Source organism: Ammospiza nelsoni, chromosome 5 (genome assembly GCF_027579445.1).
Source record: "Ammospiza nelsoni isolate bAmmNel1 chromosome 5, bAmmNel1.pri, whole genome shotgun sequence".
Taxonomy (NCBI): domain Eukaryota; kingdom Metazoa; phylum Chordata; class Aves; order Passeriformes; family Passerellidae; genus Ammospiza; species Ammospiza nelsoni.
The window spans coordinates 24,478,675-24,497,504 of record NC_080637.1 but is presented as its reverse complement, the minus strand read 5'-3'; the positions used below and the strand labels follow the sequence as shown (position 1 = coordinate 24,497,504).

The 18,830-nt window shown below is 46.3% G+C and overlaps 1 protein-coding gene across 1 annotated transcript; it reads right to left on the bottom strand.

Annotated features, from left to right (window-relative positions):
- Positions 1 to 951: 951 nt before the first annotated feature.
- WNT2 (Wnt family member 2) lies at positions 952 to 16,329 on the bottom strand. The gene is made up of 5 exons (XM_059472378.1): positions 16,250 to 16,329; positions 14,657 to 14,880; positions 11,394 to 11,671; positions 8,344 to 8,608; positions 952 to 1,181 (listed from the first exon to the last, which is right to left on the bottom strand). Exons 1-5 carry the CDS (start codon positions 16,327 to 16,329, stop codon positions 952 to 954), a joined length of 1,077 nt encoding a protein of 358 aa, XP_059328361.1.
- Between the last annotated feature and the right edge of the window lie 2,501 nt (positions 16,330 to 18,830).

Below are 18,830 nucleotides of genomic sequence, written 5' to 3'. Positions count from 1 at the left end.
AGTTAATATTATTTTTAGAAGCTTTTAAGGCAAGTTTTCACAAACATGTAACTAAGACATTTGGTTTGACTGTAATAGTTCAAAGTGTTGTGGCTGAATAGATCTCCTGCAATTTCCTTTGTTTTAGGCCATGGGCCAATTCCTGCCCCACAGGAAGCCACAGTGTGCTAAAGGTGGCCAGGATGGCCTCAGGTGGCCACCTTGCTGGAAACTCCAGTCCAGGGATGAACAAACACCCTTCCAGTAAAGTTTTTCACCAATCTGGCCATGAATTTTCTTTCACGGGGAAATTACCAACCAGTGCTCAAACTCCTGAGCCATTCAGTATCCAGGGCTCAACCATGACGTGCCCAAGATCCTTCAGAAGATGCTTGAACAAGCCCAGCCCATGCAGTTGGTGGTGGTGATCTTGTAAAAGTGCCATATTTTGTATCTTCTTGTGTTCCTGATGGCAGGAATGAATTGCCACAAGGGTTCTGGGGGAGAGTTACACAGTGGTTGGAAGAGTCTTGGCATAAGTACATCCTTCCAGAGCTGCATCAGTTTATGCAGAGACAACTCTGCAGCAATACTGTCGTGCAGAAATGCAAAGTAAATGCTGCAGGGTTCATATCAATTTTTCAGCAGCATCTCTGCAATGAACAACAAAGGCAAACAAGGCATAGAACTGAAAAAGATCTCTGATGCATTCCCTGCATGGACCAGGAAGGGCACAGGCTGTGGTCCCCAGCACAGAGCAGGAATGGCACAGCTGTGGTCCCCAGCAAGGACCAGGAATGGCACAGCCGTGGTCCCCAGCAAGGACCAGGAATGGCACAGCCGTGGTCCCCAGCACGGAGCAGGAATGGCCAGGCTGTGGTCCCCAGCACGGAGCAGGAATGGCCAGGCTGTGGTCCCCAGCACGGAGCAGGAATGGCCAGGCTGTGGTCCCCAGCCCCAGCAGCCTGTGGGTCATGTCTGGGCCATCCAGGCAGGGCTCTTTGGCGCCTTGCAGGTGTGAATGTCCACCACCTCCAGGCAGTCCTGGCAGCGCACGGCGCAGCACCAGTGGAACTTGCACTCGCACTTGGTCACCCTGCTGACGCGGGCGGTGTCGTAGCCCCTCCCGCAGCACATCACCTCACAGCTGTCCATGCCGCGCGACGTCTGGTTGCACACCCGACCAGCTGTCCCGAGGGACCCTGCAGAGGGAACCCAGCCAAAGTCAGCAGGCAGATTATAAGGAAATGCAGCAAGCATTTGAAAACAGGTACAAGAGATATAATTTGTCACGTATTCGATCCTTTAGGATCACATCACCCAGGATTCAATATCAAGCCAGGAAAATGCCTATAAAGGTAAAGTTGCTCCCATATTTCCCCTAGGAATCAGGCGTGGAGATGAGGACGAAGAAAACAGATAAAATGCTTTAAGGGTCTGCCTGATTCTATTGATATCATCATGTTTTGCTTCATCTTTCCCTGGAACTTTCTTCCCCTCCAGGGAGCAGACACCCTTCCCAAGGCAGCCCTGAACCCAGTCCCCCAGGACTGTCTGAAATGGAATGCCCAGGTGGAGCATCTTCATGGTGCTCAGGATCTCATGGGCTTTGCTGAGGAGCTCTGGGTGTGCAGGAGAGGGCTAGGAGAGAAGACCACAGAAGCTGGTGGCTGCAAGGGACTCAATGGGTGGAGTAACTGTGCTGCCTGTGATTGAAAGTCTTGCACAAGTAAGAGCAGAAGCACCCTGGGCATTTGGCATCGCTGCTGTGTCCACCCACAGGTCTCATTCCACCAGATGAGGTGGCAGCTGAAGAGTTGCTGCTCTCTGTGCTTCTCATCCCTGTGGGTTAACACCAAGGGTTCTTCTCCCCTTTCTTGACAAGATTAGAAGAAACTAAATTATAGCCTGCTGTGGACAGAAAGGGGGAGAGGAACCATACCACACCTTGTCATGTTCTTCAAGCACTCAGGAAAAGTGGCTGAAATGCCTGTGCTTATATGGCACAAAATGGCTCTGTAAGGCATGTCTGAGTCTGAACAGTGACTGTACCACACAGCAGCCACTGCTCATCTAACACAAACTGATTTTAGGGTACATTTTAGGATCAATATCACAGCTGCTGACAGGTTATTACCACCAAACCAAAAACTTCATAAAAATTAATTGCCTCACCTAATTTCCTATGTATTGTTATTAAGAATCAAATGCAAAAAATTTACATTCTTCTGACATTTTCCATAGACCTGATTACAACTCCATTCTCTTCTTGGGCAAGGCAATACTCCCTAAGTAATGGCTGTGGTCAGTAAATTAACTGGAATTATTTTACAAAGCATATTTGCAGGCTCACACCAAACATGAACAATTTACCTTCTTAAGGAGAACTAATACATGCAAACATTAATTAAAATTTGCATAAGCCAGGATAGCAAACCAATCTTAATTAATAAAATGTAAACTGCAGTTAAATTGTAATTATTAATAATTTAGGTTTAATAAATTCCAATTTTAGTTTTTTCCCCCCTATGGTGAATTTATGGTTGTATGCAGTGATGCTGATGTCTCAAAGCACTTTATAACCTACAAGTGTTTACTGTTTCTCCACTCCTTGCTGCCCCCCCAGCATCAGGAAGACTTCATGTTATATGGGGGCTGACCCCAAATGAGTAATGCAATGAGGGGTCTCAGGAACTGGACCAAAGTCACCTTCTCAAACTGTGTTTTTTCATGGGACCAACATATGATCCAGCCTCTCAGCCATGGGGGTGCAAATTTTCCTCTTTTTCTATCAAACTTAGGACAGTCTTCAACTGCTGTCCTGGAGAAGTGCTTTAGCCCCTAGAACACATCTCAGCTTCCCTCCCATGGCCTAGATTCCTGTACTTATTTAAATATTTAAATATGCATTGGGTAGAGGTATACCCCTGGAGAGCATCACCATGGAAGGGCTGGTTCATGTCTGCTGCAGGCAGAGCAGAAGGGCGTTCCTGCCCACCAGCCCAGGCTCAGCACAAGGGCCCAGGGCCCACCAGAGCTGCTCCCAGCTGCTGAGCCTGGCCCTGCACAGGGCTCCTGAGCTGCAAAGGTGCTGCTGGCCCATGATGCTGGCCCAGGGCCCATCCCAGAGCTGCTCCCAGCTGCTGAGCCTGGCCCTGCACAGGGCTCCTGAGCTGCAAAGGTGCTGTTGCTGCCCCAGCCAGCAGAGGCAGGCTGAGCCATCCCAGAGGGAACAGGCAGGGGAAGAGAAACCACACTGAATGGAGGCAGAAACAGGCTCCTGCACCTGCAGCCTGAGCAATCCCAAACCTCCCTGGGGTCTGAGCATATTCATGCTGCTGCCTATGGACCAATGCTCTGCATAACATCCTTGGGGAGATGGCTGAACAGCATGTTAAAGTAAACCTCTGATATCTGGGAGAGCACCTCAGCTGGCTGTAACAAGCAGCCATGTGGTGCCTCAGGCACACCCTGCACCAGGAAACCAGCAGCAGCTCCTGCTCCTGGCTACTGTCCCTATAGCCAGTGCTGGCACCTGGATCCCCTGCAGGAGGGGAGGAGAGGTGGCCCCAGAAGTGACCCACATGGGCACACACTACTCCCAGCCATCCCTCAGCCATGCAGCTCTCCCTGCAGAGCCAGCACCAGGGGAACTGGCAGAGCAGGCATAGCAGTGATGCCAAGAGGCCTCTCCCAGATCTGTTTTTCAGGAATCACTCCATGATGGGGGAAGAGAAACTTCCAGTGGCCTCCAGTACCCCCAGTCTAGGCAAGCTGAGGAGTCAGGGGGATGCAGAACTACATGATGCATCTATGGCCCCACAGGAAGACTGTGGCAGAAGAAAAGCCAGATCCTGCTTCCCAGCCTTCCCACTCTCCTCCATCCATGATGCTGAGCAAACAGCTGGGATACCTGAATGTAAGTTCTGCTGTTTGTGTCAGCCCACAGCAATATCTATCACATCCCAGACTGTGCAAATACAGCCACATTCACAGAAAGGGTTATTAGACATTGCAATGGAATTGCCAGGAAGGGGGTGGAATCACTGGCCCTGGAGATGTTTAAGGAAAGACTTGGTGTGGCACTTAGTGCATGATCTAGTTGACACGGTGGTGTTTGCTCAAAGGTTGGATGTGATGATCTCAGAGGTCTTTCCCAACCTAATTGATTCTGTGAACAGCTTTTAAAAGCACTTGTCCTGCTCTCTCTGTTCAGACCAAAAAAACATTACAAAGGCCAAGCTTGTGACCCAGATGATTAACATTCTGTATCAGGAATTCACACCAGTGAAAAAGCAAAGCTGCCCTCCACCTCAGCACAGCTCCCAGCCAGGAACAGAGTGGAGTCATGTCATTTGGCTGCTGGAAGTGAAGCAAGACCCGCTATTCCCCCACATCCACCAGGAGCTGCCCAGAAAGGTTTGACCACATTCCTCAGCTGAGGCACAAGTTAGTTTCCAAGTTCAGTGTTCTTATTTCCAGATGTAAGGGGAAATCACACAGCACTAAAGGACAACCTAAGCAGGATGCACCCACTGCTTTCAACAGGAGTTTTGCCACCAGCTTCAAAACCAAATTATTTCAGCCACTAACAGACAGTCAGAAACTGGTATCATCTGATGCTGACCACAAAACATCAACATTTACTACAATGACCACAATAGGGGACTTAATTGTCACAGATTGTGACAAAAGTGAAAACAAGCTCATACAAAGGCTTAGTTTTTGAGCAAAACCAACCTTTTTAAGGTTAAAACAGCATCTTCAGAATCTCTGCAGCTTCTCTAGTGAGAAGGAAAAAGAACAACAACCAGCAGTGAGGAGTCAGACAAATTACTGAGCTCCTTGGCAGGCCTGAGTGATGAAGGCAGCAGAAGACACTGCACAAAATAAGGCAAAGTTTTCTGCCTGCTACCTGCAATGCACCTCCTCATCACTTATGAGGCAGGAGGAGTAGGTTCTAACTTGTAAAAAGCTTTTGTACAATCTCTTTGTTTTTATTTCAAATATTAGAACTGCCATGCCTACACACATTTTACCTGCCAAAACATCCACAGCTTTTCATACTGCCAACTTCGCAGCCTGTACATCAAGTCCTTTCTTCTCAATTTGCACAGTTATTTTTGGAAATCAACATGTGTTATGTTGAAAAATATTTTCTTTCCATCCCTAAAGCCCTAAAATGTATTTATTAGTATATAATGAGAGCTTTTTCCTTCTACTTCTATTTATTAAAATCTGGTGTAAAGCAATAACATCTATTATTAGACTTTCCCACAAACACACACATGTATACAAACAAAAGCCAAAAAAAGGTGCAAAACCAGTTAAATTCCCAATGATAGTTTTCTTACAAGTATTCTTGGGGAAAAAACAATTGAAGGAAATGTTCACAGAAAAGTAGCTCTGGAGAGCTACTGGATCTTATAGACAACAACCAGTAGATTAGGGCTGGAGAGAACAGGCAGTTCTCTCTGGAGGCAGATCTGTCTGGAGGGGCTGGGATTTCCCAAGCCAGCACTGAAGAGATGGCCGTGTGTGGATAAAAACAACAGTTTACCTAGGATGACTTTTAAAACCTCTCTGGGATGTTCTATCTCTGTTTCTATCAAATTTTGAGTATGAAATTTTGAGTAAAAATCATTTCAGGAGAGTTATGTGTGCAGGGTTAAATGAATTCTGAACACTTCTGAAAAATCTTCATTTGGTCCTTTGTGGAATCTTAAGGCAAGGAAAGAGGTGGTCAGGTTATTAGATTATCTTGCCATTGAGTTACTATTAGTGATTTCCCATATTATACCCCTCCTGAAATCAATTATTCCTCTTGTCCTTCCTAGGAAAACAAACAAACAAACAAACAAAAAAAACCCAAACAAACAAAAAAAAAACTTGCAAAAACCAACAAAATAAAACCCCAACAAACTACATTTTGGGGTGTTCCATGTATGCATGTCCAGCTGCCCCCTCAGACAGAATGCCAGAGCCAGGGTGGAAGCTGCAGTGGGGGAGAGAAGGTATCTGCATTTTTCCTGGGTGTGCTGCTGATGGCAGAATCCTTGAACACTTTTAACTCTCTGGTTCCTATGTGTTAGCACAATGAAGCCACAGAGCACACTGGCTTGGACATTTTAGTTTGTGAAGTTGTCTCCTGGTCAAGTCATGAGGCTTCATAAGGTTTTCTCTGTGAATCCTTCATTCAGCTCTAACACTAATCAGCCTCCAGATAATTTTTTTCATGAAACCCTAAATCACTTGAATTCCCTGGAGAATGACAGGCAGAACTGTATTGAATGACATACTAAAACATTGTGGCATTAGATTCAGCTGACACTGAGATGCTCCCCACCTATTTCCAAAGTCTGACTTCCATAATCTCATTTAATTTGCAGTCAATTAACAAGACTGGCACTTTGCAATGCTCAACAGGGCAAACCAAAAAAATGTGGTGCAGCTGCCAAAATCATCTCCCTAAAAGTCAGATCAGGTTTTGTTTGTGTGGTTCTTTCTTTGCTCCACGCAAGCAGCAGGGCATCCCACATACCAACAAAGGCTTACTGCATTTTTCTAAAAATATGCTCTTCCAAGCAACCACATTCTCTGAGTTCTGAGCAGCAAAAAAACACCACCTCAGCTGCAGCTTATATTGAGCTGAGCCAAAAAAATATATCAGACTTTGCCATCTCTGGGCAGGCTTGTCAGTGTCTGGCAAACGCACATAATACATGGTGGTGAAAAATGCCCACTCTCCTCCACAATAACAAGACTGATAGATGAGATTAGCCTTACTACAAAGAGATGATTAAATGCCTTTTTGACATAGAATTGGGTAGTGTACAAGTTCTTCTAGCAGGGGAAAAAATAATGTTTTTTACAATGAATGAAGCAACACCAAGAGATAAATGTTTTGAAAAAAATCCTAGTCTGCAAAGTTATCTCTGCATGATGCCACAATATGTCCATTTATTCACTTGGATTAGACTTTACAGTATCAGCCACTATTCAAGGAATGGTATGTGCACATGCAGGTAATAAACATCACCTGCCAAAATAATAAATAACATTTAAAATTATGCTGACAACTCAACTAACCAGAAACACTGTCCAATGTAATTGTACTGGATGAAATTCTGCATTCACTGAAGTCAATAGTACATGACCAGGAATTCACATATTGTTCTTATTTAAGTACAGCTGTTTTGCAATGTTTATTCCAAGCAAACTTGGATTGTAAACATGCAGCAGTGCCAAAAAGAGTTGAGCTGCATTGCTATCCAGATACTTACAGATTTGTCATTTGGGTTGCAATCTGGCCCATTATACAACCTATTAATTAGTTCCACAACTTCTCTCATACATTACTCAGTCTGCCTCTCTTTTCCAAATTGCTGGTTTTCTAGCTGCTAGTTTTTAATTGCCATATCAGATAATACTGTACATGGGTCAAGAGCTGTTAGCAGGTTTCCTGTGCTTGGCAGTGCCTTGAATTCTGTAACACTGCTAAGTGTGTCTCTATTGAACCTCTGAAGCAGGAAAATCCAATGCTAACAGCAGCACCAATATTTTATCTCTTCAGGGCTGGCACGACTCTCCAGAAAATGTGATGGTTGTCATGGACAGAGCCAACACTGCCTCATAATAAACAGCTGTGTCACTCAGCCAAGCCTGCTGTGTCCCACCCACCTCTGCTCTTCCATCCACCTGCACAGCCTCAGCTGCCTCACCCCCGTTACCCACAGCTGCCCTGACTGGTGCAGGCAGGGCTGGATTGTCACAGGCTGTGCCTCCCACATCAGATGGGGACAGGCTGGGCTGCAGCTGGGCTCCACAGTCACAGGGAGCTGTGGGAACGTGCAGATAAAGGAGGGCACTGCAGTGCTAGCACAACGTGGAAAGGAAGCAATGCAACAGCAGCTGGCATCAACAGGACCTGGGGCAGCTCTGGAGTGAGCTGTGCAGCACAAGAGTGAGGGTGGCTGTGCCCAGTATGGACCTGCCTCCCGAGCACAACTCAAACTTGTACTGAAAGCAGCTTTGCCATACAGCATCTCCAGGGCTCCACAGCATCTGGCAGAAACTGCTGAGTTATATTAGAACAACTGCCTGTTGTACACCTAGGGACATCAAGGAACTGTTGTTCTTGTAGTGAGTCCTTCCAAAACATCTTCTTTCCTGTTTCCTGCTGGTTACATGCATGGATTTATTTTATTTATATATATATATATATATAAAATATGTGTGTGTGTGTGTGTGTGTGTGTGTGTGTATGTATATACACACACACACATTTGATAAAATTAAAATTTTTGACCTTTGAAGTACAAATGTCTTAAATAAAGGCATTCACATGTAACGATAGTGGCTTACCTACATCCCTGTCCCTGATACAGTAGTCTGGAGAGCTTTCAAAGTATACCAGGTCATTCTTAGTTGGCTTCTTAAATTTCTTATTAGCCACAGTGAAACCTGTGCCATCTTGATTCATGACCACTTGAATTGCTCCATTGTATTTCTTCCACAGGTAATCTCCTGTTCTCCTGAAGTCTGCCATGGCCAGCCAGCAGGTCCTTAGAGCGCAGGATCCACTCACACCGTGACATTTGCACTCCTGTTTCAAAAACCGCTTCACAGCCTGTTTGGAAATGCACAGGTAACTATAAATATACACAGGTAAAACAAAGTGGAATTAATTAATTGCTTCTCAGCCCTTTTCCAGCTATCCTGTAGTGCCAGGCCAGCGATGGGGCTCCAAATTACGGTCTGTAGTGACACCCACTGGTAGCATCAAGTCATCCCCAGTGGCTGCTCTGCTCTGGCTGCTTGACTCAGCGCGCACACAATCCTCCTGCTGGGCTTACCTTCCTGCTCCTGCCAGTCAGCCCAAGGATCGGCGGGGTCTATAGTGCCAGGACACAGACTGGACAGGAGCAAACAGTCAGAAATGGCCACAATCATTGAGCGCCTTGGGAGGTGAAGGTGCCCCCTTTCCCCATTGTTTCAGCTGCAGCATCACCATGCTGACCACTCTGACCCTCTCCAGCTCATCTCCATAAAGTTGCCCTTTACCCTGAACAGCATTTCAAATATTGCCCAGAAATTCATATATAAATTATTTTTAAAAGACTGTGTAAAGCATTATACCTTGCTAGGCATCAGACCTATGCAGAATCTTAAAATACAGTATACTTAAAATGCTTATACAGATTTTAACCAACATTTTAGGATAATACCTTCATTAGTTTGCACTGGAGAGATCACCCTTATCATTAATTTAACATCTGGATAGTATTAAAGCCATTTCAGCTTCATCTCAGACATTTAAGCTATCTGTATGATGTTGGAGAACAACAGATGGGTTCACAGACAGTAAATAATTCATTCCTCATTATGTAGATATGGATATTTGATCTATAAATATTATGCCTTAAGGGTTCATGAAATATGAACTTTTTAGAGTTTGTACAAGAGGAATGTCATCATAGGAGGAAGGTAAGAGAGAAGAAAGCTCCATGATTAGAAGTCAGACTGATGCACAGGGGGGCAGCCTTTTTCAGTCAAGCACTTAGTAATAAAGTGAGAATGTATTATAAAACCAAAGGATGTTCAATTTTCCTTCCAACTTGTAAATGATATGAATACTTCAAAGAAGTCACTGGCATTCCCACAGCCCCATTTCATTGCCATATGACAGATCTGGGATTTAAGCAGATGCTTGGTTTTAATTATCTGAGCAGAAATCAATTAAACTACTTGTATGTTTAAAACAACTTTCTGGAATAGTGTAAGAAGCACATAGGAATATGATCTCTTTTTTGTGAGCAATGTTCCTATACTGATATACAGCATATTATGTTCTATGATTCATATGGGAATATTAAAAATATTTGTTCTATTTATTTTTTCTAATCTATTTATTAGCACAGTTGGAATAGTTTTTGGAATAGTTTTAAGAGAGATATATCAACACCCCTTTTGGGGGCAAGAAGAAGCCAAGGGCACAGATGGTCTTACCCAGGTCAAAATCCCACCCTTGTGGGGCAGCTGAGGTGGTGAGATCCCTGCAAAGCTAAACCTACACTACTGTACTGTGAATACAAAACAATGTCTCTGTCCATAAAGCAGGTCCTAGAGCATTTGAGAACATATTCATTATTTTAAATTGAATATATTTATTAAAATTTCTTTATCTTTTTCTAAAAATCTACCTTACCAGTACTTTTAAAACTTCTCATCATGGAACTTATTCAACCCTACAAAAATCTTTTTGTTGTAGACTTCAGCCTCTTTTGGACAGTAGCAGAAACATGACCACAGTACTGCATGTGCCTATCACTGATCTGAATAGCCTCATCTGCCTACATTACATATTAATTACACCTGCTGGCAATAGGCAGGTGGAGGGAAGATGCTGAAGAATAAAAAGTTTTCAGGGAAATCATCTACTTGCAGTACAAAAAAAGATCAGAATACAAACAACTTAATTCCTATTAAATATACATTAAGGAAGATTTTATGTATTAAATATACATAAAGATAAGACATAAAATCTCTACAAATAATTCCAGATGTGCTTGGTCTAGCACAATAAAATTTTTTTTTCTGTTTTTCTTTATTTCAGATGTCATGGGAGCAGCACATTTTTAACATGTTTTTAAAAATGAAACAGCATATTCCAGTTTCATGCACCATTCTTTTTATAGCTACCACCACAAAAATTAGTGCAGCTATTCCTCAGCCCTTGCACCAGAGGTGGGCAATACACCCGGCAACTACTCCTCCTACTCACCTTCAATGTGAAGGTAAAGACTTTTTTAGCTGAAATTCAGGAATGCTATTTTCATACAATGTTTAGGAAAGGGGTTGCAGGTCATGCTCCAAGCCCATTGCCTTTTGGAGGGATGTGCATTTTGGATTTTTTTTCTTTAAAAAATCTCTGCTCACTTTGTGATGAAGTTTACCATATACATACAGAAATGGATAGAATGGGGTTTTTTCTCTAGAGTTATTTTGAATTTGCTCTTTGTCAAGCCTATTCTTCAGTATGATCTTCAGCCTCTCTTAGGAATTTGTATTCTGTATCAATGAAAAAATAAAACTCCTGCTTACATAAGACCTAGGCTCAAAATAAAACCTCCATCCAAACTGATCCTGAGCTTAGACTCCTGCTTAACTTCCCACACAAGGAGTGACTGAAGTGACTCCAACAGGAGTACTGTTAGGCAGTTGAATTCAGTCTGTTTGTACATCTCTGTCACACTGAACCTCCAAGGAAGATAGAAACAGCAGCTCAGGCTCCTGCTCTTCCTGTATTTCTCCATAGCTGCTGAGACCAGACAGCAAGGGCCAAGCATTAACTGCCCCAGACACAACAGAGCTGTCCAAGACCATCTCTAGGCATCTATTGCATGGACACCCACCTTCCTTCCAGCTCTGTTGTTGTGAAGGTTCATCAGTGCCCTGGCATCTTTTCCTTTCCGTTCTTTGGCATCCACAAAGGCTCTGGCAAATTTAATGCCATAGTCAATGTTATCACTGCAGCCACCCCAGTCAAAATGGCCCTTGCTGTCCTTGGCAGAGCCTTTCTTCTTGGGATCACAAGAGCAGGATTTCAGCTCCCCTTGGCTACATGCCCTGGTGATGGCAAAAACAACTCCAGCAGAGGAGATGGCGTGTACAAAAGCAGATTCTCGACTACCTGAAACAAAAAAAGTCACTTTAAATATCATTGGGGTAGCTACTTTGAGTGGCTGTCCTGTATCTAAGACAGTTAGACTGGACTTTTTTGCAAAGCAAAAGATAAACTAGGCTGAAATCACACAAATACACATTCCCTGGAGCCAGAATTAGTCATGGCTTAAGCTTGGACCCCTCCCTGGTAAAAGCTCATCAATATAGTGTTAGAGCTGGAAAACATTAAACATTTGCTTTTGATATTGATTCATACACTTTCATGGATCAGTTGTTTTGTACAGATATGTGAATAGGACAGCTGGTATTCCTATCATGTTTCACGAATTTAGAAGAATATATGAAGTGCTATGTGAGAGATAAGTTTAAGAAATTATTAAATAGGGACACTAAAACAACATGCATATTGCAAAATACTGCAAGTAACTCTTGAAGCTAGATTTTCCTCTCCTGAAACTCTTGGAATAGACTTTCCTGTTTAAATCATGCTAGGGAGAGAACTTGGGTGTTATTTTCTAAAAAGTAAGTTAATATTATGTCTTCTGCCTAGAATCAAGCCCAAAACTGTAATTCACACAAATAAGTTCCATTAAATCAATGGCACCGCTTGTGTCATGCTTGAGGCAGGATTTGGTCTGGCAGCTGTGACTTCTTCATGCCAGCTGCTCTGGCAGCTTTCCCATCTCCTAACCAAAGATACTTTAGTATACCAAAGATTATCTGAATTTCTAGACTATATCTACTCATAGGCAATTAGATACATATTTCAATGTAATAATTGCTTTTATTTTAAGATGCAGTAGTTTACAATACAGAGCTACATTACAATGCCACAAATCTATTTATGGTAACGGAATATTTTCCTACTTTTAAAGTTTTTAGCATAGAAAGAACAAGTAGATTTTTTTTGTGTAATATCTAAGACAGCTTGCAGTGAGAAAGACCTCTTTGCAGGGCTTGTAAGCCTTAAGTAATGTTAGTACAGTAAAAGAGTATCCCAAAGACAAATGTTAACAGTGACTTTTTTGTAGAGGCAGAATTACACCATAGAATTTAATATTTAGTATTTCAGTTGCAATAGCACCAGTATGTTCAACTTACAAATGGGCCCTCAAGTTCCACATGCTGTGCAAGTCTTTTGCAAATGGCAACTGGGCAAACCATGCCTTCCCTACACTGCCTTCAAAATCAGGCAGGAGTTGCCATGGCTTGTTAGAAATCACGCTCTTTTGAAGACGTATTTCTGAGAAAACTTATTCAGAAATATCGAAAACTTGCAAAGTGTTAATTAAAAAGAAACACTTGATATTGTTGGAAGAGAAAAGGTTTATTTGAGCTTATTGAACTAATCAATTTTATTAGAGCACTATCAAGCTACATTTCCATGGCAATCACAGCCTGATCAGGCTCAGTGCAGAGCTCAGAAGCCTGATGCTGTCATTCTCTCACATGAGCCAACAGTGAAAGCTTCACTTTTGGAAAAACTGCATTTTTACTTTTTTTATTAAATAGCCTCATCATTATTAGGCTATGTTCTGCCAGACATGTTTTCCTGAATATCAGACAAACCTCACTGAAAACTTCAGCCTATGGGTGACGTTACTGGTTACTCACAAATAATTGCTAAGGGAGCATGAAGCTGGTTACAGGAACCAATGGCTCACCAGCAGCAGAACCGAGCATGGAGGGAAAATCCCCCTGCCTGGGTCAGCGTGTCTGCCATCCTCCTCTCTGTCCCTGCCAGTGGGGCAATGGTCCCAGAGTACTTTCCTACTCCCCTCCTTGCAGGTGCCAGGCTGCTCACTGCTTAGAATGACGCAGGGCACATTCCAGGGACACGAGTGCCAGGGCAGGGTCAGTGCACTGGCTGCACACCAAGGAAGACCATGTGCATAGGGTGTGGCACTTGGCGACAAGAGCAACAGGCACTAACAATCTCAGCAGGTTTATCCCTCGGGTAAGGACATTCTGACACAGTAACAAATCCCAGCCATTTCTTAGGGTCAAAAAGGGCCACATCTGAGATTTGAAGACTCACTAGATGCCTTACTTCGACCTTTAGATGACAGCAACTCCCTGCTTAACCATGCTCCCTCAGGGTGGGAAGCACAATGTTGCTCCCTCAGTTGCTTGGGGTCTGCACAAGCCCGGCTCACCTCTATCAGATGTGTGTGTGCCCTGCCTCCCTCTCTCCCGGAGCCTGACCTGAAATGCCGCAGCGCCTGGAGGGCAGTGCAGCCCCAGCATGGGCTCACCCCGCAGTCAGCACAGCCCTGGAGGCACTGACTGCACCCTGGGCTGCCCTTCCCCGGCGAAATGCCCCAGCGGGAACCGGCCCGCAGGGAGAATTGTCTCCTGCCATCCCAACACAATGGTCTCTGTTTGCACTTGAGCTGCCCTCTCAGCAGGCCCCATCCTGAGTGCTGGTACCCTGAGGCTGGGTGTGATGGAAAGTGTTCTATCCTGCTGCCACATTCTGCTGCCTCAATTTCCCTGTAGGCCTTAATATGTGGGTTTGATATCCATTTTACACCACAAAAAAAAAAAAAAAAAAAAAGAAAAGAAAAGAAAAAAAAAAAGAAAAAAGAGAAGTTGGGAGCTGCAGAACTAGCTCCTAATATGCCAAAACCCCACATTGTCTCCCTGATTTGATACAGGTTTTTAAGAAATATGGACCTTCGTGTTATCATATATGCTGTTCTGCTGTCTGTGGGACCCTAAAATAACTTTGCATGTCCTCTTCCTTTCCTCCTGAAACGTAAAACCAAGCTTCACCCTTGCTAAGGATGAAGGATACAGGAGGATGGCCACCGTTTCTCATCATTCCCGCAAACTGCCCAGGGGGTGTCAGCCCCAAAGCAGCCCCGTTACCCTTATGAGGAACACTTGTACCCTCACGCTGACTCTCCACACAGCCCCTTTTACCCTCGGGCTGCAGGCCCCACCCAAGCCCGGGCAGCCCCTCCCTCGGCGCGGCGGGCCCGGCACTCACTGCGCAGCAGGACGCGGCCGAGCAGGCGCTGCCCCCGCTCCAGGGCGTTGCAGTCCCAGCGGTGCCGGCGGAACTGGTGCTGGCACTCGGCCGTCCAGGCGGCCACGCCACGGCCGATGGAGAGCATGGCTTCGGGGTGCCGCCGGCACAGCTGCCGCTGCCGGCTCACCAGGCCCGGTACGTTGTCGCACATCACCCGCGAGGAGCCCACGGCGCCCATGTACCTGCGGGAGGGAAGGGGCAGGGCAGCACCGGGGGCCGCGGCGACCCCCGGGCACCGGCCCCGAGGGAAGCAGGGTCCGCAGCGCCCCAGAGCCTTCCTCTGGCGGGTCCCGAGCTGCAGCTACTTCTGCCTTTTTGGTGGGAATCCTTTACAATTAGTCATCCACCCTGTGTTTTTTTTAATAACGTGAAGTATTCAGGAGAACCCCAAGCCCCGCTATTGCAGCTCCGTGCAGTACTTAAAAAAAAAACAACAAACCTTGAAAAAATTAAATTACATCATCTGTATCCAGATGGTCTCTATTAGTCCTGAAACGTTTCGAAAGGTACCTTTCATAAAATCCAAACTTCTATAGGTGTCTTTTGAAGGGATCAAACAGAAGAAAATGTCCTTTTCTTGAATTTTCATTATTTTATACGATCATAAAATCGTTAATGCCGTAACTTCAAAAAAATATATAGTTAAGTCGCATTTCGAAGACACCATGACAAAAAGCCATCACAATAAATAACGTTTATACGACTAAGGACACAGATAGTAATTTTATTGAAACATACCCAGTCTGATAAATCGGCCTTTGAACACGCGTCAGCCAGAGTGAAGGTTAAATGTGTTCCCTAGGATTACAAGGGGTTTAACTCCTCTCCTACACCAAGACTTTCCAGCCTGGGCTTGTTTGGGGTCCCCAGTTTGAGGGGCAGGTTTATGTTTCCATTCTAACGCGTTTTGCAGCGAGCTGCCTGAGACGCCCCACGCCGACATCAACTATCCCTTGAAGCCGGGCCCTGCGCTGCCCGCCAGGCTCTCAGCCCCCTGCTCTGGCACTTTGCAGTTCAGCGAGGACCGTGAAGGAGGGAGGGGCGGGGGAGGGCGAGGAAGAAGGAAAAAATAAATTAATAATAAAAAAGTAGCGCCGCTGTAGCCAATTCCCAGCGCCGCCGGGGCGCGGATGGGCGGCTGCCAGCAGCGGCGGGCGGCAACCCGCGCCCGCGCCCCTCGGGCGGGTTCCCCTCCCGCCTCCCGGCGCTCCTCCCGCTCCCTGCGCGGCCCCGGGCGGTGCCCGCTGCCCCCGCCGGGCCGGGACCCCCGCACCGCTGCCGAAAGCCCCGGGTAGCCCCCGCAGTTGCGCTGTGCTTATACGGAGGAGGAGGTGGTCGGAGAGTCGAGACGGGGTGTGGAAGGAGGTGCCGGGACCGTCTAAATCCGCTCGCTTTAAGGCCGGGCTTTCTGGACCGGAGCAGCTGGGAGCAGCGAGCTCTGCTTCTGCGAGACTAAGAGGGAGAGGCTTCCCGCACCTTCCCTAAATCACAATTAATCCGACCCCACCTTCCCCAAGAGCAAATAAAAATTTCTGGAATCGCACAGCTTACCACCATGAGGAGGTGACTGGTGGGGTCGCCCAGACCAAGATCAAGGGAAGAGACCACCAGATCCCAGGGAGAAAGTTCATGTTAGAAACGCTTCGGTCCACATCAGGTCAGTTGCGGGGGGCAGAAGAAATCCCATGGAGCACCAAGGACGAGCAGGGACAAACGCAGCTTGGGGGCTACTTCTTTCCCGTGGGTCAAAAGCACCTTCGCATCCTTACGAGCGATCGCGGGGCTTAGTGATCCTCTGCCGGGATACGGGGGATGCCAGTTGGTGCACCGCTCTGGATTCCTCTCGGCTCGCCCTGCACCAAATCCCTTAGGACATGGAGTTCAGCCCCGCTCCCATCCTTCATCTTTGCCCCGATCCAGCTCTTCCCTGCAGTCACGGCAAAACTGAGGGGCTGGTGTGGGCTGCTCTCAGACTGGGTGGGTTCTGCTTTGGTTGGTGTTTTTTTTTCCTCTGAAACTCTGATGGATGAAATGATGTCAAGAGACACTGGGGGAAGAGGAGGAGGTAACACCTCTGATTAGGCAAGGAATCCCGAGGAGCCAGTTGCTTTCCAATAACCCTACAAGCAGACAGTGAGTTCAAACCGGCCAGCAGATGTTACGCGACCTGCTGCGGAGCCGGCGGCGGCCCCGGCAGGCTGTTACAGACCGGCAGCACTGGGCACCTCTCGGGGTTTGGCACGACGGCAATTCACGGCTCGGTCCGCGCACCCGCGAACACCGAGCACGGAACGGAACCGCGATCCGGTGCAAGCAGAGAAGGAGATAACCAGGGCAGTCCCGGTATAGGGTGGACACCGCCCGGCCGCCTCCCCTCGCCACGGGCACCGGCAAAGCCGGGCCGGCTTCCCCGCCGGCACCGGCGCCGCCCCGGGCGTCCTACGCAGCCCCGCACCGCGGGGACTCCCGGCCCACGGGCTCCGACACCGGGAAGGGCTCCGACACCGGGACGGGCTAGGCGCCCCATCGCGCCTGAATCCCGGCATGGGGGAATCCACCGTCGCCGCACCGCTACCCGGCCCGAGAGGCGACGGGCGACCCCCGCCCGAAAGAGGGGAGATGCGGCCGGGGCTGGAAGCCAAGACAAGAAGGGATTAAGAAACTTTTTTCACTTCGTATCATTTCTGCACAGCAAATACAGGGTTAACACATATTTCAAACAACGAACCCTCATTACCAATCTGGAGATGCCCCACTTCCGAGACAGCATTCGTTAGTTGAAGAAAGGACAAATAAATGCCCAAGGTTGCTAAGTGGGTTAGGGACTACGCAGCTCTTGTTACTAAAAGAAGCCTGCAGTTGTTAACTCCAGGTGAAAATCCTGGAAGAGCAAGCAAGGAAGCACCCCTTAAAAGCTGTTCTTCAGGCTGTATATCACAGCCATTCCCATGTTTCTCGGTACGACTTCTCAAGATTCCAGACATTGAACTAGATGTAGGCACCATTTCAGAAAGAAAATTGAAAACGTAGAATTATGTGGAGTTTTGAGGTGCTAACATTCACCCACTACTAACTTAACCTGAAAGAAGTACCCCAAACTATCCTCAGAAATCAACACCAAACTACCACCCCCAACCGCAATGTCAAAATCTTCTGACTGCAAAGACTTCCGAGTAAGAATAATTGAAGCTTGGGACACACGAATGCTTCTACAACTGTACTTGCCCAAAGGCAACTACAGCGCCTCTTACTAATTCCAGCAGGTCTTAAAAGCAGCAGGTGAGCATTCAGTATCTATTTGATAAAATGCATCCAGTGTAAAAACACTCAAACTTTTAGCTTCTGGCCAACTTATTTCTTACATTTACAATACACTTTGGGTTAGTTATTGGGGCAGAGAAACACCACTGAGGACAGCAAATTCCAGCAGTATTTTAGATCTGTACAAAGAAAGGCACAATCCTCCCTACTACCAGTTTTCTCAGGCTTGCAGTAAAAAGCTGACTTCTCAGAATTTCTCACATCCTTCTGTATTAACAGGAGCTTCTTTAACCTGTGGCTACTGCATTAGCGGCTTTTATCAATGATATCCTTTTCCCCTCCATTAGTCATATGCCCCATCTGCATTCCAGCTTTATTGCTATTCAGATTCTTTCTCCAACCCCTCCACTTTGTGCCAGCCCTACAGAAGTTCACCTTGGATCCATTATTTCTATTAACAACAACACTCTCACTATAGAGAATGACAAAACAGGCAAGTTTGGAAAGGAACATGGGGAACCACACTGCTTTTGCATGGCCATGTTTAGGTAGCAGGGGGTCACAGGGGTGATTTCTGTGCAAAGGCACTAGAAGCTTCCCACATGTCTGACAGAGTCAATGTCAGCCAGCCCCAAGATGAACCTGCCATTGGCTAAGGTCAAGCCCATCAGTGATGGCAGTTGCAGCTACGGGACCACTATTTGATGATGCAAAAAAACCCCTCTGCAACAGCAATTGTGCCAAAGTGTGTTAGACGACATGAGAGAACAGCTGTCGAGACCCCCAGGCCAGTGAAGAAACAAGGGGGAGAAGGTGCTCCAGCTGCCAGGGCAGATTCCCAGGCAGACCACAGTGAGTCAGGCTGTCCTCC

Excerpts from the sequence above, each read along its gene's own strand:
- WNT2 (XM_059472378.1), bottom strand. The coding sequence starts at position 16,329 with ATGAACTTTCTCCCTGGGATCTGGTGGTCTCTTCCCTTGATCTTGGTC. Across the intron at positions 14,881-16,249 it reads CCAGTCACCTCCTCATGGTG|GTACATGGGCGCCGTGGGCT; the intron begins GTAAGCTGTGCG and ends TCCCTCCCGCAG. Across the intron at positions 1,182-8,343 it reads TATCAGGGACAGGGATGTAG|GGTCCCTCGGGACAGCTGGT; the intron begins GTAAGCCACTAT and ends TTCCCTCTGCAG.